Here is a 24,342-nt window from a genome sequence, read left to right as displayed (position 1 = left end):
CTTCAGAAGGAAGCGTGAGGCTGAAGATCTAGCCACCAAGTAGCCCACGCAGTTCCTCTAGCTCAAGAAATTACTCGCTTTGTCCTGACCAAATTCCAGCAGAGTAAATGGCACTCTGCTCGCAATTACAGCAGGCTGCAATTTTCGTTATGGAAACTACCTTTAGTTCTGTGGGTAGGTTTACATTGCAGTGTGCAACAAAGACGGGCATTCCCAGACTTAATTTTAACCTAGCTTGCTTAGGAGGGAGTACCAGAGAAGCTGCAGCCACACTGATTTCACATACCCACAGTTGTGGGAAACTTGTAAAACACAAAATACGTGGTGCCAGAAATCTGCTGCCTGACACGGCCAGGCAGAACTAGAGCAGGTACACATACCCCTGCCACACAGCCGTGACGTCTCACCACTCCGTGAACTGCTCTTTCCCTTCCCTGTTGCTAAGTGGTATTGTTATATAATCTAAACTGCATACACAAAAGGAAAAATCTATAATATATATAAATATATATACACATATTGGCCGTGCCTTTTAATTTGTTAAAATTTTGGAAAATGCCTTGGGACCCTCAAATCAAATAGCCCATGAAAGACAGACTGCTTGGCATCGTTTCTGCTTGATAGCAGCAGGGTGAGGATATTTCGCAGCTCAGATCGGTTTGATTAAACAAGCATTTTCTTGCAGCCGTCATAGCGCGCTCATTAAAAAATACTCTACATTTGTATAGCATTTATCATCCAAGAATCTCATCATGTTTTACACAATGTAATTAATTAAACTTTACAGCTCCCCTTGGAGAGGGATAAGGAAAAGGAGAGTTGCTTTAATCCATCACTGTAACGCAGCAGACACTGGGTTAGAGGGAAGCAGCTGTTCAACAGCATGCGGCAGCTCTAGGACAAGAAGAGAAGACTCCAGGCAAAAGTCATCCAGGGAATGCACTACACACCTTGTGTTTGCCTGAATTGTGTGCTTCCACTGCAGCTTAAATCCCAGCTCTTGCAGAAAAGAGTGATCCCCCCAGACCTCAGGTTTATATCTGAGACACCTGCAGTACAGCACGCCTTGTCTCTGCAAGAAGTATGCCACCTATTGAATCCCCAGCACTGCTAAAAAAACAGGGGCACCACAACCCTGGCCGGGACCGAGGGAGGCAGAAGACATAAAGCCACACGGCCCCAAACTGCATCTCGCAGTGCTGGAATGCTGTGCAAGCTGGTGCTTAAAGGGGAGGCAGGGTAAAGTCCCCTTAATCCCTCGCTTACTTCCCTCTCCCCTCCCCACCAGTAAATCCACACCTGTTAAAGGTCACCCTGAAATGAAATATATTCAAGCGCTGCCTGCTCCAGCTTGGCTTCCCGTCCCAGCCGCTCGCAACCCCCCCCCAGGTCACGGAGCAGGAGGGGGACGGGGGTGCCTGCGTGACCTGCTTGAATGTCAGAGTCGCAGGGCTGAAATCCCACCCGACTCTTAGCTGATCTTTGGAGAGGAATCTCTTCCTCACCCTGGCTTTAAGCTCCTTTCTCGCCGAGCGTATAGGATAACACGACCACTGGGCGAGCCCGCTTAGACTGATCGGTTGTGCCGCTTCCACTACCTTGCAAAAAGCAGGAACCTGATCCGGTGCAAGTCGGGAAGGGGGTGCAAGGCATCACCCGTTTGGGAGTGAAGTATGACAACAGAAACACAGAGATATGTGTGGGGAGAGAATGGTGCAAAGAAACAAGTGTATCCACTCTGCACCCCCAGAGCAGCACTGAGAAAAGCGGGAGCAGGTAGGCAAGTGGGTATCTCGCCACCTCACCAACTAACAAACACAGCTGTGAGTCCTGTAATGATGACTGCACCCTTTTTATTGGAGATTTATTGTACGAAGAATAACTCTCCAGATGTGCAAGCACCTGACTGAAGGGCCTGGGCTTTTAATACAGAGTGCAGTGACAGACAACTTGCTGGTGGGGGCTGAGCTGGGGCTCTCCCACTGCAACCTTACAAACCTCCTGATTTCTTAGTGTCTTCTCAGAAGATGCTTAGCTCCCTCGCTGAGCTTCTTCCAAGATGCAAGCCAGCAGAAGGAGAATAGCCATTGACTGCTTCAGCTGGGAAGGCCAGACAGACATTTTCCACGCAAGGCCGTGCAAGTGCTGAGTATTTTCATCAGACGTAATGGTGGGAAAGAAGGAAAGAAAGGAAAAGTACAAGGATTGTTCTGGAGGATGTGATGGCGGATTCAAAGATGGTAGCAAGGTGATTTTTTTAAGCCTCTGTCATGTTATTTAATTGGTCTCCAAATCCTTCCCAGAAAATATGGGGCCTGTTCATACAAGTCTCCTTCTGGGCCATTTATCTGTAGCCCAAAACGGGCATTTTGGTAAGCTGGGGTTCATCACACATAATGTTCATGAATGCAGCTCTGCTTGCACAGACGGGAAGTGTTCAGCCCTTTGGGATTGATACCACCTTGGTTCTTCCAGTGGGTGCATCTCTTTCCTCTTTTTAGCACGAAGAAACTGATTTTCACTGGTCCTTGGTTTTATTTTCATGTTTGTGTATGGGAAGCAGGCAGCCTCAGATACAGCTGTCGCTGCAGCAGATTTATCTTAGTGAAAATTCCTGCTTTGGCTTTGCAAGTGTTTTAATTAACGTAAATTATTTTACTACACTTTACTACTGATAGCATGTAATTATCTCCCCACAGGTATAAATTTAGCTAACCAGAAGGCTGATCAAAGACCTACAAAATAAGGTACTTTTGCAACTGACACTAGATACAAGCAAAGGCTAGAAAGACAGGACCAAAGGAGGAAGGAGGAATTCCCCCTTCCCAGTTCCAAACACAGGGCTTAAATTTCCCCATTTGTAAAGATAATCATAAGATTAACTTACACATCTTCTCAGAGAAGCATGAAGATGCATTGATACTTAAGTGCTGTGAAGGAGAAAAGAACTATGTGCATGTTAAACTGTTAATTATTGGTAAGCAATCTCCTTTGCAAAGTGTTTTGAGGTTGACTATGGAAAATGGCTCTGTAATAACACAGAGCAAGCAATCCGCTTACAATCATAGGTTAATTCTCTCAACTGCTTTTGCTGGGTCAATCCCTAGGTATTATTATCTGTGCAAGGGAATTCGTTTTCCTGAGGAAGTCTGGCCGTGGAAGAGATTCCAAACTCCACACCCAATTCTCATCCTATTCATCTCAGCAGCCTGGTTTCCACTGCAAGCACATTTTTAGATGAATGAGGTTGAGACCTATGCAGAGCAGCTGCACTGCTCTCGCCACATCAAACTGCTCATACAATTCAAAAATAACAGGTTGGATCAGGCTACCTGAGATGCCTGTACTTTTCCTCCAAATTACCAGTTAATAAAACATGCATCTCTCCGTTGAGCTTCTGCAGATGCTTGTAGCCCATGATTTCTTTTTCTCTTTGGTGGCTGCAGCCGCTTAACCTGTGAGAGTGGGAAGACACCAGATGGAAATAAATGTTTAGGAGCCAAGAGGCATCCTATGCCAAACCGCATGTTTCAGAACTTTATCTGTCCACTTGTGTAGGTTTGATCCTTTATTAAAAGCACTGGGTGCTTTGTCATCAGTTTGAGTGGGCGTAGGATCAGTTAGGTAAATCCTTGTCTCTTGACCTTCCTGAAGGCCACTCTGTGCTACTTTATACATCTATGGATAGCGTCTGCATATTCCTATAGCATCACTGACCACCAGTCCCAGGTGAGACCCTGAATTTTCAAAGGGTGGCACACAATGAGAATATGACTCCAGCCTCTAAGATCTTACATTCCTAGGGAGGTTGTGTTATGCTTTTTGTTTCTCTTGTTTGGTAACTTTAATGAAGAGTGTTACTTAACTTTTCAGCCCACAACTGAATCTTTGGAGTGAAAGAGGCAATATTATGTGTTATGTTTGCTATTGGAAAAAGGCAGAGTCTTTCATATTTATTGACGTCCTTTGCAAAATACTTTTTTTTTTTTTTCTTCATTTTTTGAATGACGTACTCCCTATTATTTCCATGCCACTACTTATAAACTTCACAGCATTTTCTGGAGGGGTCTTCAGCAAGATGAAAACCTCAGGGCAACAGTCCATTAGGCTTTTATTTTTATAGGTTGGGTTAAACCTTCTTGAAACTGGTATATTTAACTGCATTCTTTATTTAGGTTAGCTGAAGGAGACATTAAGTCTGTATTTCCACCCACAATGCAAGATTGCTCAAGTACCTGAAGGCTCTGAGGGGACAGTCTCGGGTAGGATATTAAAAGGAAAGAAGGTTTTGTGTGGATGGACAATATGGTTCAGGTGGAGGCGGAGACAGAAAGAGAGCATGCTGAAACAGTCAGGGAACGGAAACTCCAAACAGCCTGAATAATCACTGATACAAAACCTGGACTGAATACAAGAAACAGAGGGCTATGGGGTCATGATGCTGCCTGGAACAGGTGTGGAGCAAGGAAACTAGCTTTCAACTGTGTGATTTCTTCTCTGTTCAGGAAAGGAGGGCTGTGAGCATTCTTGTAAGTAAACAGAGATACATCAGAAATACCTTTCTTCATCACTTCTCCTCCTCCAATCTGGATCAGCCAACAATACCTTGAATTTTGGCCAGCAGCACAGGTCAAAGGGAGGAAACATGCTGCAAGGCCTCCCACACATCTGTACCATTTAACTCTTACTGCTTGGTTTGGGATTAAAATGGCCTAAAGAGAATGATACGTCTCCCTTTGTTGACCAGAGTGGGCAGTTCAGGCCAAGGTTTAGGACACTGCTGTCCCTAATTGCTTTGGAGTTGTATCCTTTTTATGGACTTCCATTCCTACCGTTAGAAATCACACTTCCCCAGGCCTTGCTATAAGCAGTTTAAACAACTCTGTGTGCTCTTCCACTCTGCAGGGAACTCCTTAAAATGAAGCACCTGCCATTGGCTTTTTTCCTGTAGGTGAATTAATCTGCCTTGCATGAGTAATCCTATTTACAACAATAGGTTGCCTTGCAAGAATGAGGGAAGCAAGTCTGAAGCATGCTTGTATGCAAGTACTGTAAAAAGGCCACACAGTAGTTCACGAGGGGACACGTCTGCAATAAAACGACAGTTACTGGTAAAGTGCAATAATAAAACAAAGAATAATTTAATAAAGGGATTTTTAACTCATTTAACAGCAACTAAATTCAGAACCCTTTCTTTACGTGACCAGGCACACTGTATTCTCCTAATCCTACTTTCTGTTAATAAGGAAAAGAAAAATAGCAGGCAGTAATCTACTCCTTCTGATTCTATTTTTATGTCACAGGAGAGCAGTATTCATGCAAATAAATTGATTTCAGTAAGATAAAGGATCAAAATACAAGCTGGACATCTAGACCAGCCTCGGAGCAAGATGCATAATAGAGTACCATCTATGTAGAAACGACAGAGGTCCCATGCCACAACTCATTTAATACCAGGTAACACAAACCCTACAGATTAAATGCAAGAATCCTGCAATGGCAGGAGGAAAGCATGTGGAACAGGACTCCGTGACCTAAGGGAAGTAAAAGCTTCAGAGACTGGTAGCTCGGTGTTTATGTAGGCGCCCCGCAGGCCCCCTTCAGCATCCTTAATTTAGTCTTTATCATCTCCGATCCATTCTAACAGTCCCCCGCGGGACAGAGATTTAATATCTAGAAGGTTGACCCGCCAGATGCAGTGGTGGGTGGCTGCTCCCCGTTTACCGCTGTGTCACTTTGCTTTTCGGATCCAGCACAACGAACGGCAAACCCTGACACTGTTTTATGAACAAAGATGCGATTTAAAGCCTCTAGAGGTCAGGCCAGCTCGCAGCCTCCCTCAGCAGAGGCCTTGTGCTGCGTGCCAGTGACACCTGCTGGAGCCCACCCCAGGCCGGTTCCTCAGGTGTCCCTCGGCCCCCCTGGGGGTCTGCGGGCACCAGAGCCCCCAGAAGAAGGCAGGTGGGCGGCATGAAGGGGATCCTGGTGCCCCCTGAGCTCTGCAGGGAGGCAGGAGGTGGCTTCACCCGCACGCCCTGCTGCTCGGCTGCCTCCAGCGCTCCATCTCGGTGGGTCTCCTTCCATGGCCTCCCCTTTGGTCTGTGACATCCCTCCAGAGGAAGAAGGAGCCTTCGTGGGCGCTGAAATGGGAGCGCGCGACCGTTGTGGCACCTAAACCGTTGTGTTTCCACCTAAAACCTGTGGAAAATAGGGGCTGAAGTTCCTCCTCCACCTGACGAGACCGCATGAGAGGGCTGCTTACCCCAGTGACCCCTCACAACCCACACTGCAATGTATTGTCACAAATAGGATATATTTGTACGTGTGTATATGTTTATATATTTGTATATCTGTACGCAATGTATTTTAAGTTTACACCCTGGTGTGTGCTATTTATGAATAAGTGTGTACAGCATTAGGGCTGCAGCTCTGGGCCCCACACTGACAGGCCTCAGCCCCGTGCCCGTGGCAAGCGAGGCAGCGCCGCAGCCCGCCCTGGTGGCCACGCTCCGGCCCTCAGGAGGCGGCACGGCGACACGGCGACACCGCGACAACGGGCTCGGTCGCGACGCGACACCGCCTCAGGGAGGCGGCGGGGGCCGCGACACACCCAAGATGGCGGCGCCTCCCCCCCGCTTCCCTCCCGACCTTCTTCCCGTGAGCCTCAGCGGCCCCTTCCCGCCTCGCCCCGCCGCAGCGACAAGATGGCGCCGGTGCCGGGTGAGTGCCGCGGGCCGCCAAGGTGACCGCGGCCCCCGCCCGGCCCCTCTCCCCCTGACCGCGCTCTGTCTCTGTCTCTGTCCCGCAGTGCCCCTCAAGGACATGAAGCTGCTGGACGTGAAGCTGGGCCAGCTGCCCACCTGGCTGGCCATGAGGGACTTCACCCCCGGCGGTATCGGGGGGGCCCTGCGCAGAGGTGAGGGGGGTCCGGGGGGCCGCGCTGGTGGCGATGCGTATAAACGGCATTTATGAGTGTATAAATATCGTTTACGAGCGTATAAACGCCATTTATGTGTGCATAAACGTCGCGGTGGCAGGCTGCAAGGGCTGCTTCACCACAATTTTTGTGTTCTTGAAACCTCGCCTCACGTAGTGCCGCGTTTGGCCTTTGGTAAATCTGCTTCTCGCCTGGGCTTTGTGTGTCAGAGGTTTGTTTTCAGTGACCCTTCTTCCATAAAAAGGAAATAAGGTCACCTTATTCTCTGAAGGTAAGTAGGGACACAGGGCTCTTAAGGATCATATAGCAAAAATTTTGACCAATGCCTTTGCTATAGATGCAGATATGCCATTTAGGCAGACTTAAAAATATCAAATGCAAGTATCTATGTACTGCATATATAAGTATTAAAGCATCCACGTACTGCATATATGTTCGTATTAAAGCGTGAATTAATTCCTAAGCAGCTTGAGCTTATTAAGTCATAGTAATGTTTTGGGGAAAATGATAAATAGCTTTATGTTAACTTTGCTTAACAAACACACCAGCTGCCTTTTCTCTGACTTGATTCTGAAACCTTTGCATGTTTCATCAGAAACACTTTCCTGAAGCCCTGTGAATCCAGCGTGCTTCTTTCTGACACAGAAAAATAATACAGCTCCTCTGGCTGCTATGAAAACCGCTTTTCTCCTACACAGGGTATGAGAGGTATTACAATAAATATATCAATGTGAGGAAAGGGGGCCTTGGTGGTATCAGCATGGTGCTCGCTGGATACGTTGTCATCAGCTACATGTGGAGCTACAGTCACTTGAGTAAGTAAACACAGCACGGCTGAGTGTGCACAGTGCAGCCCGGAAGATTGCTTGGGGCAATTAAAACAGTAAACCCGTTAGTGCTTTTAGAAATTAAGTGAAAGACTATGCTAACCATTGCCACTTCAATCTGAGACTGTCTGTGGGCAGGCAAAACTTGTTTAGCTCGAGAGCACCTGAATAACTTTTAATAGATTATCAAATAGCCAATATTTTCGTGTGATGAAGAAAGTATAAATCTTGTTGTCTGTCTGACCTGATGTTGCTTAGGAACTGCACTTAAATTTCTTGTAGAGTGCTTTCTTTCATGTAACTTCAGTATTATTTCTCTCATGACTTCAGTAAAATTAACTTGTTTTACATCGATACAGAGCACGACCGTCGCAGGAAGTATCACTGACGCACGGATTTCAGAAAGTGAAGGTGCAGCTCCTGAATAGACTTGGCTACTGGAACAGTTACCTGACAGGAGACAACAGAACTGCTCATAATAAACTCTGTACTATTATGACCAATAATAAAGTGCATACACTTTACACCCACTGAGCTGAGGCTCTCATAACTCGCTTGTTAATTGTACTGTGTGGGTTTGTCTTCTCAGCTTTACGTCCCTTGAGGACAAGTTCAGAGATGGCTGGAAAAGGGTCTGCTATCTAGGCTGCACGATGAACTGGGGAAATTACTACAACTGATTGATATTGATTCGTATTTAACGGTGTGATAAGAAACAATCCAATACTTTTTTTACTTCTAATGACCTAAGTGTTACTGATTGGACAGCTAGCTAAAAGGATATGATATTTTATTTTGAAAGAAGATTATCTGAGCTTTAAGAGACTTCTTGTTGTGGCTGTGTATTTCTGATTCACGGTCCGGCTGTCATTTGGGGCTGGAGGTATTAGAACAATCTTTCCACTGCAGAGCACTTTCTGAAATCAGTTTTAGCTTTGTTACCTCTGTTAACCTGTCAAAACTCCAGCTACTTTCGTTACTAAGAGAAGCTGGAAGGTTATTCTGAATGGGTATAAGCCTCAAAGACCATTAATATAATGAAAGTCCATGAAAAAAAAGGAAAATCTTTGCTTATTCACTTAAAGGCAGGGGCGAGAGTACGTGTACAAATGCAATTTTAAATTTTTGTGTGTTTGTCCCAGTTGATTAGCTTCCTCGTGCACTTCAAGCAAGGGCATCCTATTGCTACAGCACTACCTGCTGAAGCTTGTGACTGCACCTGGGCATTGCAGCTAGGACCTGCAGTATACTTCTCAGTAGGAGCAAGAATGAAAACCACTTGTTAAGGGATACAAAGAATCTCTCAAGCTTTATCGGTAACAGGAAGGCTTTCAGTTTCAAAAAACAGCAGTTCAGGGAGCGGAGACCTTAAACTTCTCTGGACTAGATGGGAAAGGGAGCTAGACACTCAAGGGTTTGTTCCTTTTCATACATACAGATGACACATCTCAGCGTGGCTACTACTCAGCATCTAGGGGCACACGATGTTATAAAAACTGTTTAATGGTCTGTCATACCATAGTCACTTAGTCTTGAAACTTGTATTTTGACTGACTTAATATCCACAATAAAACAACAGCTGTCATTCAAACCAACACAGGCTCTGGTCACCTCTCTTATATAATCATGTTACTCTGTTTAAAAAAAAAAATCATAGCTTTTTCCATCAGTACATTTCAATAAAAACAAAGTATAAAGGCAGCCAGCAAATAAGAGAGGGGTTAGACTCAATAAGGCTCAAGTTGTAGGTGCAAGTTTTTCTTTTTTTCTTCTTTTTTTTTTTTTTAATTCACATTTTATCATTGGCCCTTTTGAAATACTGTTTAACAAAATGAATGGGTTTTGGCTTGGAGTTTCTCAGAAGAATGTTCTACCACTTCTAAATGCAGTGTTCCATAAGAATAGAGAGCTCCACTCGGGTCTTCTCTAGGCTACGGAAATCCCTGCTCAGTGTGAGCTGAATGACGGGTGCTGAGAAAAGGCTCTCCTATTCCTACGCTTTAAGCTGTGTTCATTTCCCACCTGCTTTGCAAATGGAAAATGAGCACAGATGTGAAATTCCTAAAATCATTGCTCCTCATTGTTTGGCTAACCACAGAGACGCCAATTTATTATCCCCCAATTTGTTTTCACCCAGAAGATTAATTTCTAACCTTCAGAACGGCAAGAAACATAGAAACAAAGTAAGTGGACGAGTTTTTGCAGCCTGGTGTATGTGAGGCCTTAAGTCAGCCACCAGGACAGGTTTACCTGGATCTAGGAACACGACTTTGCTTTTTAAGAGCTACAGGACAGCAGAATTCCTACTTCCTCACTGAAGGGAAGGCGTTTCAAGTATTAATTTTCCCAGTCAGTCTTCCTGCTTCCACAGGGAGGGCTGAAACGCTGCAGGTTCTCCAAAGAGAAGTGGCAGAAGGAAAACACTTTAAAGAAACACTGGAGTAAGATGAGTTTACGTTGAATGCTGCACCGGTGAGGGGTTTGCGTATCTATTTGCTTTTAGATCTACTTTTCAGCAGGGCTCAATGAATGTAGATGGAGGCCAAAATCTATTTTAAAAAGGTTAAAACATAAAAAAAGTTGTGGACAATTACAAAAATCTTGCTTAGCAGCAACCAGCCTCTGACCAGTTCTTTCAGTAATGGCATTAAAAAAAACAACCTGATTAATAGTTCAAGAAATAGTGCTAGGCAGAAACCTTTTCTCAGTGTTAATAGCTCCCTTGCGCTCTTCTTTCTGCTCTTTCACTGTCCACTGAGAAAGGCCAGATGTCCTTTGGTGCATCTGTTGGCATAATGACCTTTTTCACCACACTAAAAAAAGAAAGAGAGAGGTAAGTTAGTGCAGAGTTACAGCTTCTTCCTCCTGCTGCATTTCATAACGTAACCAGCAACTGTTCAATTCCAAAACTTTTTCCAGGTACGGAAGATGCAGGTTCAGAGGTGAAGCAAAACTTGGTGTCACGAGGGTCACCATGACATGGGCTATTCCCACTCCTCGGAGCAAAAGCCGCTCCTGTGCTGGGATCAACCCGGCCCCACGTTACTATAACACACTGCAAAGGAGGCGGATCTCGGCGCACAACTGCAAAGAGCACAGGGCTGTAACACACAAGGAGAATTTCAACATTTGAGGCTTCCAAGACCACTCCACTCGATAAGAACTCTTGACGCAGAGAGATATACTGGGGGCTCTGCTGATCAGCTATCCCAGATTAGACAGAAAAGTGCATCTGAGTAAGATTCATGACTTTGCACCTTAGGGCTACTCAAACGCAGAGAGAAACGTCAGTATCTGATATTACAGCATTCTCCACATACGTAATTTACTCGCTTCCTTAAATCCTAGCTCTATACTGCTCATTTACTGGAGATGAAGTACAATTAAGGTAGCCTTGGGCAGAGATGTGACTTTTGAAACCTGCAGTTGCAAAAAAAAATGGGAAAGGCAAGATGAAAATTCTGTGCTTTCTCACTCACTGTAACATTTTGCTAGTTCCAGTTATAGGAGCTCACGTCTCTGAGGCTGTCACTGTCACAAGATGCCTTCAGTGGAGTGGGTTTATGTTGTCAGCATTTACTAAAACTTTGTTTTGGAACTGAATAAACAGCTACTAAACATTTTGAGTGAAGTTGATTCAGCTTCTTAAATACCCTTGTCTGGTCACAGTAACTTCTACCCAGACAAACACTTGAGACACGAAGTTAGTATGTACAATAATATAACTGTGAAGGATGATGGGAAATAAAGTTGTTGGTTTGTTTTGTTTTGGTTTGGTTTTTTTTACTCTTTTCTAGTGGCTAGGGTTGTGGCTTTTGGGGAACAATAAGCAGAGATGGAAACCCAATTGTGTCAAAGTTTTTCCCGTGATCCTGAATGAGAAACCAAGGTGAGTAATTTACTTCTTGGTTTGACAGGGAGGGCTTGCTGAAATTGCAGCTGAAATACTGAACAGTCTGAAACAGAACAGAAATTTCTGTTCCTATCTGAAATCGAAATATTCGATTTCTGTTACTCACAAGGACCTTCCACACCAGTCATTCCACAGTCTTTGGGTATAAGCAAATTAACTCAGGAGATAAAACTAATATTAATCCTTATTTTGAAGTGTACAGTTTGATAGTCTCCTTTAACCATCACTGTGGTACGGATCCTGTTTATTAGCAGACAAACCCAAGTCTGTCCTACTACAGTCTTAACTGGTCACAGCAAGCCCGAGCTGGCAAACCAGCAGTCTCTACACTTAAGAACTCGATTCCCACAGCTATATCCATTGCTAAAGTGCAATGTCTAATGAGCAAAGCATGTTTCACTGTGAAAAAAACCTTTCGCAGGACCAACACCACAACCACACCACTCCATTTCTTTGCCCGTGACAAGCAACCAGTAGCAAAGCAGCCTGAGGCAGTCCAGACGACTCTGTACTTCTCAAATGTAGTACCCCCAATCTCCCTCCTTGTGCCTCTTCTAAATTACCTTGTAACAGGTTACTTGCTCCAGCGGCCGGGGTCCTCTGTTCCCAGTGTTGTTATTTTGAGACTGCATGACTCCGATGACTTGGGGCGTCCTCTGTTGGTTGGGAGAAGAGTTCTGACTCGTTAAGTGCATCAGGCATGATGACCTTTACGGTTGTTATTTTGTTAAGAAGGAAAAAAGAACACCCCACATATCGAATGATCAATTTTCTTCCAAACCTATGTGTGGGTGATCTGCCAGCTGGAGCACCAGAGAGAAGAAATCAAAAACTGAGGCTTACAAAGCCCAGCAATCCTGCTTTTTTCTGAAAAGCAAATTTAGAGTTGGTTTAGGCTGCTAAAATATCATTGCCATCACTGGGAGATGTCATGCAGATTCCAAAAACTGGCAGAGTGCTGCACAGCCACATATGATGTGCTTCTAGGTAATGCAGGAGTGTTCTGTGACTAGATTTTCATGTAAAGTTGGAGCAACCTTAGGACCTTCATGACTCTAATGGCACTCAGGGCCGCTAGCTGCTTAATTCTTGTGTAGCACTTCCCCTGCTTCCAGGCTGTCCCCTAACTGCCACTGCTGGCCTCTGAACTGAAGAATGGTAACAACGACTGAGGAAGCTGGCCAAGTTGAGAGGAGAAACAGAACAAAGCAAAACGCCATGGTCCCAGGACAAAAGCAGCAGAATCTGTCATGATCAGATGGCAGGCATTAGAGGGCTGGGAGGAAGGTAGAGAAGGGGCAGTGCTTCGTGGTTCATTAGGATTTTTCTCCAAGTCCTTATTAAGAAAAGTATATCACACACCACTGTAAATAAAATAGCAGAGGTTTTCCCTCATTTAGTGAGCATTTCTCTATGGTTTTCCAAGCAAGTCAGATCCAGGAGTCCAGGTATCCTGTTTTGACCACTAGAGACCATAACCTCTTCTAAAGCGGTGTGGGAAATGCTTTGAGAGCGGGTATGTAGGGGAGGCAGGGAAACTGTGTACCTTTTGCTGTGTTTGTGTCGGCTGAGGCAGTGGTGGTTGCTCTGTGGTTCCCATAGGCAGTTCAAACCGAGGGCTGGTTTAGACCAAAACAAAAAAATTGATTCTCAAATCATATGCCAACATTTTACCATCAGCTCAAAGAACACGAAACAAGAAAACAAACATTCAGCTAGTTAACTTAGGTTCATGGGAAATAGGCCTCCCCTCCCCACTTCTCTTCGCATTTTGATGCTCAGTACTTATGTACACTAAAATGCTAAACCGGTACGCAGCATCTCCCTCTAGCTGTGAAGTCTTCTGGAATCTAAACCCATGAAATTTCACTGCACTGATGGCGTCCGAGCACCACTCCAGAGGCTTACTGGTAACTCCCCGAGGAGCCCCTGCCCCACACCCTCAAAGTGAAAATACACAGTATAACAAACTAAACGTCGGCCAACTTTCCAAAACCACTGGGAAGCACTAGAGCACCCACATTTGACATGTATCAGATTACGGAGGAAACGAGGTTACAGGACAAGCCTGGAAACATACTCACTGCATGAATTTACAGGTAGGTCCCTCTGGACAGAATCCTACTAGGTAATTCACACAAATGACTCTTCGAGTGTGTCGGTGTCTGCAGAGGGGACCTGCAACACAAAGCTCAGTGGTTCACATATCATAAATATGCACAACAGCACTCACTAGGAGCAGGTACACAAGCAGATCATGCAAAGAAAGAACGGCAGCACCCTACCCTTGATTTATAGCCACAGAAGCAGCAACTACACAACATACATACCATGTTTACAGAAGCCTCTGTCATACCAGGGACAGTCTTTGATCTTAGATTCCGGGTCGATGTGCAAGAATGGACATTCTTTGTTACTGCATTCCCCTGTACCAAAGGCAAACACACTTCTTAGTCAATTGTACAAGTTCAGGATCAAGCCACTCCTAAAGCATTACCTGGATCGTGTAGCTCCCACAAAGCTGTTACCAACATTTACACGTTCAGGCACAACAGTCTTACTGCCTGCCTTAACCTAGGGGATGAACACCAAGCACTCACCCCCGGTGAGCCAAGTTCTACCAGACTGGATTATTTATGTGTGCTTTTAAAAACAATGCGGAAACTGAATTGGAAAGAGCAGTCATGATAACAAAAACCAAACATTTAGTGCACCAAAAGTGTGGAGAAACTACAAATTGCGCACTAACCTCACAATCCAAGGAAACCTACAAGACTGTAAGTTTCTGACAGCAAGTTGCCTCATTATGTCCAGATCTCCAGAGCTGGAAAGCAAGTGCATAAAAGTTTTGCACCCCCATGCCCTCTGCTGCTCATCAACTCCCCAAAACAAGAGTCATGCAAAGACCACCTGCTCAGCCTCCTCAACTCATAACCAAAACAGAAAATAAAGTATAAAACCCAGTAACAGCTTTGAACTTCCCCCCTCTTCCCCCAAGGGACAAGCTCTTGAGAGAGAAGCCATCTACAGCGCATGGCAGACTTAGGGGTATAAGACGAAGCGCTAACCAGATCTGAAAAGCTACAACCTAACAGTATCAGCAAACTCAGTAGAACTGCAACGCTCTGCAGACAGTACGAGAGGGATGTACCAGGATCCTCTTCATCAGACTCCCACACTTACAAGGAATGCTAAGCAGGAGTTACAATGCCCCTTACCAAATTTGGAGTAGAAGTAACACTCAGGCATCTTGGTCATGTCGTACTCATGCAGAAACTCGCACTGGTCTCCCTTTTTGCACAGTCCTCGTAGCCAGTGTTTGCAAACAACTGTCTTTTCCCCGCTGATGTGTCTGAATGGGCACATGCCTCCTGCAGAAGGATGGGATGAGCAGAAGGAAAAAGAAGAACAATTAAAATCTGCAGCGCAAGCAGGCACACAGCAACAACACCGCTTCACTCGCCTCTGCAAGAGGGGTTTCAGAAGACTTTGCTTTTGTTTATGACTTTAGCGTTTAATGGCAATGACAAAACAGGGACTTCCAAACAAGTCCTATTTTACCCTCTAAGGAACTGAGCAGTGTAGTGTCCAGCTCTTAAAGCTGACAATCACAAGCCACAGCCACTAATACAGACACAACCACACAGGTCTGCTTGTGGTAAATTCAAGCCTTCCCTTACTGGTAGATTTTCTCATTCACCTCCCAGTTTCCAAAAACTAAAACCCAAACTCCAAAACAAACAAACTATCACTTCACAGTTGCTGGAGTTAATCCAATATCCTTGACTTTTATGCTCAATCTCCGTTAGCTAGTGCTAGCAAATCTAATTTTCTTACCCTTCATATGTGTTTGACAATATTGGACATACTACTTGCCTTTTCCACAGGCCGCTTTTAAAAAAAATTCACAGACAGCTGCACCGGATTCTGCAGAGAAAACAAAGAAATATAATTAATTGCAATGAACTTTTGTAGCAACTTTCAAAACATTTCCTTTCCCAAGAAGCAATCTGGTCCTCAATTCCAAAAGAAAAGCAACATTTCGGTTTGGTGAATTTACTTTCTCCTACACGAATGCCTTGTTCAGGTCGGGCCTTCACAAATATCTCTATTCTCCTTGGTAAATATGCAGCAGGGGAACTTGTGTTAGGTTGGTGGTGCCTGTTTGGACTTTCAGAGATTTAGGTTTTGCCTCTGCTGTTAAGTCAGTCACTGCAGTGAAACTTGTGTTCACAGTCCTGGCAACTACGGTCTTGTATTATTTGACCAGAACGGCCTGAAACAGTCATCGCTGTGTTGTCCCTTGCTGATCGTGAGCTGCAGGAATCACAGCGTTCAAGAGAATTAAAACACGGGTATTAGCCTAGCCAGAAATCTTCAACAAATGTCCAAGTCTCGTCTCCCTAGGCTGCTTGTGCCAGGCTATCAGACTGCAGGAGAGCATTTCGAGACCAGGCCGTGAACGCACCTAGAGTTGAAGTTTCCCTGCCACCAAAACACCTCAGCTATCAAAAGAGAATGAAATAGAGGGTGCAGGAAAGCGATCTTTATTCAGGTTAAAGCCTCAACTTCCATTTTCTAGGCCGGTGTGGTACAAACTAAAGCTTTCAGAAGGGAGAACGGGAAAAACGCCTGGTCTGAGACCAAAATGCGGCCTCACAGAGAAACCTGCCTAGGAAAGCAGGAGCGGGGTGGAAGCAGGGGCAAGAGCCGAGCAGGGGGAAAGGGCAAGAACAGAGCAAGGGGCAAGGGCTGAGAGAGGGGCTCAGCTACCCCAAAACCCCACAGCAAAGGGGGGAAGGGAAGGGAAGGGAAGGGAAGGGAAGGGAAGGGAAGGGAAGGGAAGGGAAGGGAAGGGAAGGGAAGGGAAGGGAAGGGAAGGGAAGGGAAGGGAAGGGAAGGGAAGGGAAGGGAAGGGAAGGGAAGGGAAGGGAAGGGAAGGGAAGGGAAGCCCCCCCCGCGCCCACACGCACTGTCCATGCCGGGAAAAGGCAGCGGCTGCGCCCCCAGCTGCTGCTCCACGGCCAGCTCCAGGTCGAACTTGATGTGATCCACGCTGGCGATGAGCTCCTGCATGGTGGCAGCCGGGGGGCGACGGCACCGGGAGGGAAGGGGGGGAATGGTGGGGGCCGGCTGCGGCCAGGCCCGGCCCGGCCTGGCCCGGCCCAGCCTGCTCCGCTTCGGCAGCGCCTCGGCTGACGGGGAGGCGGCGGCAGCGCCGCTCCGCGCCGCGCCGCCCGCCTGCGGGATGCCGGGAGCCGGCCTCTGACCCCCGCCTCACGGCACCGGGGCCGCCCCTTCCTCCCGCGCAGGCGCCTTGGGGAGCCCGAGGCACCCCCGTGGTGCCGCCCCCGGTCCCGGTTGCCGGTTCCCGTCCCCCTCAGCCCGCGGTCTACCTCAGCGTTCCCCCCCCCCCCCGCCCCCCCCCCCCCCCGCCATGAGGCCCGCGCCGCTCCGGCTCCTCCTCGCCCTCGCCCCGCGGTGCCGCCGGCAGCGCCCCGGGGTGCCCTCAGTGCCCCCCGGTGTCCCCTCGGTCCCTCACGGCGTCCCCCCGGTCCTTCCCGGTGTCCCCCCCGGTGTCCCCCCGCCGCTGTGGGGCCGCAGGGCGCTGGGTTCGTCGCCCGGACCCCCCCACAGCAAGGATCAGGGGGAAGGAGAGGGCTCGGGAGGCTGCGGTGAGGAGCAGGAGGAGGAGGAGGAGGATGAAGGCGTGGAGTTTGGGACGCTGTCCACGAGGTTTTCTGGTAGAAAGTTTTATCACAAAACCACGCCGCGGTTCCGGGATTTAAAGCTCGAAGAAGAGGGAGAGGAGGAGGCGGGAAGGAAGCCCCGGCGCGGGCCTAGGAACACCCCGTACTGGTACTTCTTGAGGTGCAAGGCCCTCATCAAAGAAGACAAGGTTTGCTCTTTGCTCGTCTCTGGAAATAATATTTAACTGCTGCCAAATAGCACGCTCTTGGGTTAGAGTTAGAGTAGTTCAGTTGGAAGGGACCTACAACGTTCATTGATTCCAACTGCCCAACTGCTTCAGAGCAGAAAGTTAAAGTTGTAATCACAAGACGTGCTCTGATCCTATTTGCCTGAGTTCTGTTCACGCCACCTTCCTACCTCATTTTTCCCTTTCCAAACAGGAGTGGAGTTAGCTAATCATTTTTGATGGTGTCCAGACAGTGACTCTAGAAATCGAGCCGCTCCTCAGTGCTGTCTCCGCTCGGTCAGTCCAATATCCCCTCTGGCAGTCATGGCTTTGGTATCTGTGTGCAACCACCTCTCGTCCCAAACCCCTGCAACACCATCTGTATTGTCTTACATGCTTCATTCGTATCTTTACAGGAAGAAGCAAGAATTTGTGAGGAATCCCCTGCTCTGTAGGACTTCTGCCACAATCTGGCGGCAGCTGAGAATATTAATATCTGTTGTGACCGATTCTGTTGCTGCCTCGTAATGGATTTTCCTTTTTCCCGTAGCTGGCAGAGGCTCTGGAGCTGTTTGAGGTGCAGATGCTGAAGGAAGAGCGAGTGCAGCCGGAAGAAAGCAATTACACTGTTCTAATTGGTGGCTGTGGCAGGGTTGGCTACGTGAAAAAGGCGTTCAAGCTCTACAATGATGTATGTAGGTTTATGTTCTCTGCTCTCTCATACCTTCATTGAGTTTTTTCAGCTAAAACTATTTCTTAAATTTGGTCGTGTTACTCTCTCTTCAAAATGCCTCTGAGTTAGTGTTTACATCTTCTTAGCCTGAAACTTTAAAAACCAAATGAGGAAATTCTAAAACTGTCTTCCTAAAAAGAGTTTTCCCTGTGTTTTCTTGTCTTCTTTTAGATGAAAAAACGAGGCTTAACTCCCACAGAGCCCACATACACAGCCCTGTTCAATGCCTGCGCTGAATCACCGTGGAAAGACTCAGGCCTGCAGAGCGCCCTCAAATTACGGCAGCAGCTAAAGAGCAAAAACCAAGAGCTGAATCTGATAACTTACCATGCGCTGCTGAAAGTCTGTGCCCTGTGCTCGGACCTCAGGATGTCCTTTGATGTGCTGAAGGTAAATATGCGACTTTTCTTACGTCAAGTGCATTCTTTTCTAGTTAAAGCTCCTGGGCTATAATCTGTAATTATCTATACTTAAAATGTTTCTATTTCATTGATCTTTGGTTTCATACAATGAAATCATCCTGGTACGTACCGAGTTTAAGTAGCTAAAATGAGGCAGCTACAGGCTTAAACAGGGGTTGGCTTTGAAACTGTGGTCAGGTGTGTCAATTTATTGAACAGTTTTTGGGGGGCTCACAACTACTGTGTCTCTTTCCCTCATTTTGAAGACCCATGTATTGGCATGTACCTTCCTTTTAAAGCTCCGCAGCAGCTTTTCTCAGAAAGGCCAGTCTAGGAGTTGCTAAAAGGATTGCCATCCCTGTGCCCAAATTCCCCATAGCTCCCGTAAGGGAGAAGCTAGGATCTACGCAGGTATTTCAGGCGTTTTTTAATTCTGGAGTAATCGTTCTGCTCACGGCGCTGGGAGCTTACCCTATGCTTTGTTGTTACTCCATCCCCAGAAGATAGCAGAAGCATTTGAGCTTCACAGCCAGCTGCAACTTACTGTTTGGGTAACTGGGAAGTTCAATCCTCTCTCTGCTCTCTCGCTTCTTATAGGAAATAGTGCAGAAGGGTCATGTTCCCACAGCTGAGACCTTCAGCTTCCTTCTCATGAGCTGCATAAAGGACAGTGAAAGTGGCTTCCGATACGCCTTACAGGTTTGTCTTCATGTACTAATTAAGGAAAATGCGCTTCTGTACAGTAACTTGTCACTTGAACGTACAGAAAACAGCAGGTTATGACGAGCTGATGAAATCAGGAGGAGCTCAGCACCTCCTAGGACAAGTTCTCTAAACTAGACTTCCATCAGGACAGCCTGTAAACTGGTGAGGTGCCCTGAATGATGTCTCAGGACCGTACTAGCTCGAGGTGGCTGTTCACTGCCCACTGCCATTTCACCTCTTCGTGCTGTAAACTTGCTCCTTTTCCGCAGGTAGATACTGTCCCAGTAGGCACTGTGAACGCGCTTACAACCTGCTAGAAATGCTCTTGTTATTCACTGTTACTGACGTTTGATGTTCGTCTTCCCCTCTGCAGGTTTGGAAGCAGATGACGAAACTTGGAATAAAGGCCAACAGCCACACGTACAACTTGATGCTGCGCGCTGCTAGAGACTGCGGAATTGGCGATCCGGTTGTGGCTTCCCAAGTACTGCTCAGACCCACCGATGAGAGCTCACCTCAGCTAAGGCTTGCACCCGGCACACAGAAGGTGAAAAATCAGAGAAAGAAGGGATCGGAGGGTGCACCTACTGTCCAGCTGGATGTGGAGGCCATGGAAAAACAATTATTTCAGCAGAGTTTGATGCAGCCTGAAGAACTGATCAGGCAACAAAATAAAGACGTGAGTCAGGCTGAAACGAAACTAGTAGCAGCTGGTCTCAACAGCAGCACCGAAGCATTGATGAGGGGAGGCCAGAACGAGCTAGAGCAAGACCAAGCGTGCCTAAGCCAGAAACTGCATTTGTGCAACCTGCCCAACTTGCTGGATTCACGGATACCTGATGCAGCTGTGGTCTCCTTGGGGACAGTGGCCACGCCATCCCATAGACTGGCTCTGATGGGGGACGTGGAGGGCTTCCTGAACAAAATGAAAGAGGACAATGCAGAACCCAACATTAAAACTTTTACGTTACTGGCTGAGCTGGTGGAACCCCAAAGCCCGTCAGAATCCTCTCTTCTGGCGCTCCTGGATGAGCATAAGGTGAAAGTAGACGTGACCTTCTTTAACACCTTAATAAGGAAGAAAAGCAAACAGGGAGACCTAGAGGGAGCAAAGGTAAGGAAAAACTCAGAACCAGCCCCGTTGCTGCCTTCTTGTTTCGGGCCTCCAGTTGTGCTGTGTTTCACTGCGGTACCCATTCCTCTGTCCACAACAGAAACTGGGAATCTGACACTGCTTTCCACTCAGCAGTGCCACAGGGAGGCTTTTTGGAAACCGATGTCGATATTTGTATCTTGCAGAGCCTGCTGCCAGCTCTTGCGAAGAGGAGGATATCGCCTAACCTCCAGACATTTTGCAGCTTGGCAATTGCTTGCCACCAAGAGAAGGATGGGTTGCAGTTACTCTCAGATTTGAAGGTAATTAAACTAAACCCCTACTGCTTAGGGTTCAAACTGCAGAAAGCAAGAGAAGTGTTAATGCTTCCAAAAAGACCTGCTGAGTCTTCTAGGGCGAGGGTGTTTTCATTCCCTAAACACGCAGCTCTAGAGCAGCTGAGAGACCGTAGCTTTGCCGGGATATGACTGGGGCCAGGGGGAGAGAAGCAGGTGCTGGAGCAAGAGCTGCGCTCCTTGTGCAAGAGGTGCCAGAACGAAAAAGGCACAGAGGAAACCCTGTGCTAACTGGCAGGTAATTTGTCGTTCCCAGACGTCCGGAATAACTCCCAATAAGTACATCTACAGCGCCCTCATCGGTGCCGCTGTGAGGCAGCTGGATTACAGCTACCTGACGGAGATCCTGCGAGACATGAGGAGGAACGAAGTGCCTCCCAACGAGGTCATCATACGCCAGCTGGAGTTTGCAGCGCAGTACCCGCCAAAATTTGACCGGGTGAGTGGCTGTGCCTGGTCGCAGGGTGAGGGACACCGCCGAGGGAGGGGAAGCGTCGGTGTCTGCCCCAGGCTTGCTTCTTCCTTTGGGTTTGTGTGATCTGGTGGCAGTTTCTCAGCAGCTCCTTACTTAATAACAGCCTCTAGCTGCTGCGTGCTGGTATTAAGAGCTCTGTTCTAACAGAACTTTTTTTTTTTTTGTTGGATTTCTCTTCGCAGTATAAGTCAAAGAACCCCTACCTGGCGAAAATTGACGGCTTCCGTGGCTACTACCACCGGTGGTTAAAAGTCATGGCAGGAGAGGAGACGCCCCACCCCTGGGAGAAATACAGAACAGCCAAACGTTCGGTGGGTGAGGATAAGGAAGAGGACGCGCAGGGGAAGCTGCGCCAGGATGCTGCAGCTGACAGCTAAGTCCTGCATGTTCCGTGCGCTGGAAGAACTCTGAATTCACTCCCTCAAACTGCCTCCCTGTAGGAAAGCTGTTTTGTAGATCCAGGAACCCGAGTTCTTGCGATAACCACTAAATAAAATATTTGTCCTCTGTTTCAAGGAGAAGCAAATACATTTCCAGTGAATTTCCTTCAGATACTTACATGAATCACGTTAAAAAAAACAAACGCACGCCCCCACGTCCAACAGGAGAAGAGGGGCACAGATGAGTTTTGCCAGAAGACTGCTCCACTCTCTCAGGAAAGCAGACTTTATTTTAAAATAAATGGCTACACAGAAAGCTACTCCAAAGCAACATCCTTTGTAGCTACCATCCAGGTGAGCACGTTGCTGGTTTAATTGCAATAAGCTATCCAATCACGCAGAAGGTGGTTATAATTGCACTCACAGTCCGTGGTGTAAGACGAGTTCAGAGTTCAAAAGGTAAACTTGCGTCTCGGCACTTCACCCAGAACAACCTCGGCATCCGCAGTGAGTGCATTCAATGATTCTCCCCTGGAAAAGGGACACGACAGCGATATTTCAGCCAAGCTCTGGTGAGCGGGCAGTCCCCCAGGCCTCAGCCTCGCTGCAGAGGCTGCCTTTTGAAGGGGTCCCTGTGAAAAGGCTGCCTACAGCCGAGTTTTATGTCGTCTCCTACCCTTTAATGACTTGGAGCAACCACACGCCAAAGCTGGTGGCGACTTTAAAGCCCCCAGATATTAAATCTACCAGCAAAAGGTAAAAATCGATAGAACTAGAGGAAGTTACCAGAAGGAAGAATGTTCCCTCCCCTGCTGTCCCTGGCCAGGGTGAGGTTAGAAAGGCTCCAGACGAAAGGGCAGGGACAAGCTGAAAACCCTTACCACTTCCAGCTTGCTTTTGGGGACCCTACAGATGCAGTTGGTCCCGAAGTTGGTGTCCCGCGTCTGGATGCAGCGCAGGCAGCAGAGGTTCTCGTAGCCCTGCTTCTTCCACTTGGCGATCAGGTTCTTGTCGGCGTATCCTTCCTTGATGCAGTACTCGTAGAGCTCTGCAAAAGAGCAGACGTTATTAGCGCAGGTAGCTCCCAGGAAGCGTTTGAAAACAGCCCAAGGAATTTCTAGCTGTGCTCCTTAGCTGTTAGAGCTACACAGATGCCAGCCTTCCCTCCGTCCTCCCTCCCTCGACAATGATCCCTCCCTTCAGCACCCCAGTTCGGGTGCACCTGTAGGCAGACGCCTCACGCATCCCCCTGTCCCCCAGCCAGCCAGGGGGAAGCGTTTGTGCTTCTCACCTCTGCTGATGGCTTTTCTTTTATAGAAGAGGTCAAAAATGTAACGAGTTTTCTGGTGGTGAATTCTGAAGATAGGCCAAAGCGATTCCACTTTCCTCTTCCCTTCGTGGGGCTCAGTCTCCGCTGGGAGGGAACAACAAACACCAGATTTTGTCAGGTTTCATCAGATTTCAGCTGATTCTCTCCAGTTTCCAACTTCCTCAGTCGCTTTAGAAACTGCTCCGAGAACATTCCTGACTTTAACAACTTAAGAGTTAGGAACGAGCTTAATGGGAGAGGATTCCAACGAGAGGGACGTGGCCTGGCACGGTCCTTTTAGGAAATGAAAGCCAAAAGAGCAGGACAGGGGGAACGACGTGACCTGCAGTGGGACGGAGCAGACTTTAGGGCTGCTGCAGCTTGTCAGACCAGCGCAACAGCACGGGCAGGAGCTACCGGTCCCTCTGCGTGTGTCAGCGACCTGCAGCCCAGAGCTCGGCCACGGAGCGCCCCACAAGAAATGCACCCCGCCGGGGCACTGCCCGGTGCCCCCCACACACCCAGGAAAGCTCCCGGCCCTGCCCTGGCCTCAACCCGGGCCAACCCCGGGGCTCTCACCGCGTTTTTGGGGGTGCCCGGAGCGTTAGGGCCGAGCTTGTTTCGGGGCAAGTCCCCGGGCCGCCGCCGCTCCTTCCCTACCTTCCCTCATCTTCTGATCCAGCTCGTCCAGCGTGGGCTCGATCAGCTCCCAGCCGTCGGGGGGCGGCTTCCTGCTGCGCTTCACCTTCGGCATCGCCTCGGGGACGGTGGGGTGTGTGTGGGGGGGAAGCACCGGGGGAGCCGCCTGTCTGCTCCGCGACGCGCGGGCACCTCGGGTCCTTCAGAAACCGCTGCGAAAGGAGAGAGGGGGGGGCGGCTGCAGGGTTCCCCAGGGGCTCCGGGACGCGGCCGCCGCCCCCCCGGTGCCCACCCCGATGCCCCCCCCGGTACCCCCCGGTGCCCCCCCGCGGCCTGCGGCTGACACCGGGACGGGGCCCGGCGGCCCTGAGAGGCTCGGGCCGTGCTCGGCGGCGGCGGGGGAGAGCCCCGGGCCCAGCCCCGAGCTGCGGCCTGATCCCGGCCCGGTCCCGGCCTACCCGCGGCCTGCTCCCGGCCTGGCTCCGCTCCCGGCCTGGCTCCGCTCCCGGCCCGGCTCCGGTCCCGCAGCCGCCCGCGGGGTCCTCTTCCCCTCCCCGCGCCGCGCTGAGGTGCCCAGCGCGGCGCCTGAAGAACAACCCCCTCCCCTCCCCGCGCCCTTCCCCATTTTAGTCCCCTTCCGCAACCGGGACGCTGCAA

The 24,342-nt window shown here is 48.3% G+C and overlaps 4 protein-coding genes across 4 annotated transcripts; 2 read left to right on the top strand and 2 right to left on the bottom strand.

The window, feature by feature from the left end:
• Nucleotides 1-6,603: 6,603 nt before the first annotated feature.
• On the top strand, nt 6,604-8,298 carry ATP5MF (ATP synthase membrane subunit f). The gene is made up of 4 exons (XM_080557435.1): nt 6,604-6,720; nt 6,809-6,916; nt 7,636-7,752; nt 8,124-8,298. The coding sequence occupies exons 1-4, from the start codon at nt 6,705-6,707 to the stop codon at nt 8,150-8,152; spliced, it is 270 nt and encodes an 89-aa protein (XP_080413561.1). The 5' UTR covers nt 6,604-6,704; the 3' UTR covers nt 8,153-8,298.
• Nucleotides 8,299-9,046: 748 nt separating this feature from the next.
• CPSF4 (cleavage and polyadenylation specific factor 4) lies at nt 9,047-16,927 on the bottom strand. The gene is made up of 8 exons (XM_080557434.1): nt 16,651-16,927; nt 15,554-15,604; nt 14,896-15,048; nt 14,008-14,103; nt 13,762-13,855; nt 13,224-13,296; nt 12,241-12,333; nt 9,047-10,577 (listed from the first exon to the last, which is right to left on the bottom strand). The coding sequence occupies exons 1-8, from the start codon at nt 16,751-16,753 to the stop codon at nt 10,509-10,511; spliced, it is 732 nt and encodes a 243-aa protein (XP_080413560.1). The 5' UTR covers nt 16,754-16,927; the 3' UTR covers nt 9,047-10,508.
• A 19-nt stretch (nt 16,928-16,946) lies between these two features.
• On the top strand, nt 16,947-21,875 carry PTCD1 (pentatricopeptide repeat domain 1). Its single transcript, XM_080557426.1, has 8 exons — nt 16,947-17,576; nt 18,145-18,285; nt 18,499-18,717; nt 19,326-19,427; nt 19,807-20,547; nt 20,733-20,849; nt 21,139-21,321; nt 21,540-21,875. Exons 1-8 carry the CDS (start codon nt 17,115-17,117, stop codon nt 21,732-21,734), a joined length of 2,160 nt encoding a protein of 719 aa, XP_080413552.1. The 5' UTR covers nt 16,947-17,114; the 3' UTR covers nt 21,735-21,875.
• Nucleotides 21,876-22,009: 134 nt separating this feature from the next.
• BUD31 (BUD31 homolog) lies at nt 22,010-24,301 on the bottom strand. The gene is made up of 5 exons (XM_080557433.1): nt 24,144-24,301; nt 23,707-23,897; nt 23,029-23,151; nt 22,619-22,785; nt 22,010-22,268 (listed from the first exon to the last, which is right to left on the bottom strand). The coding sequence occupies exons 2-5, from the start codon at nt 23,798-23,800 to the stop codon at nt 22,218-22,220; spliced, it is 435 nt and encodes a 144-aa protein (XP_080413559.1). The 5' UTR covers nt 23,801-23,897; nt 24,144-24,301; the 3' UTR covers nt 22,010-22,217.
• Between the last annotated feature and the right edge of the window lie 41 nt (nt 24,302-24,342).

The sequence above is a fragment of the Anser brachyrhynchus genome (genome assembly GCF_964034855.1).
Source record: "Anser brachyrhynchus genome assembly, chromosome: 15".
Classification (NCBI taxonomy): domain Eukaryota; kingdom Metazoa; phylum Chordata; class Aves; order Anseriformes; family Anatidae; genus Anser; species Anser brachyrhynchus.
This window is presented reverse-complemented; position numbering and strand designations above follow the sequence as displayed.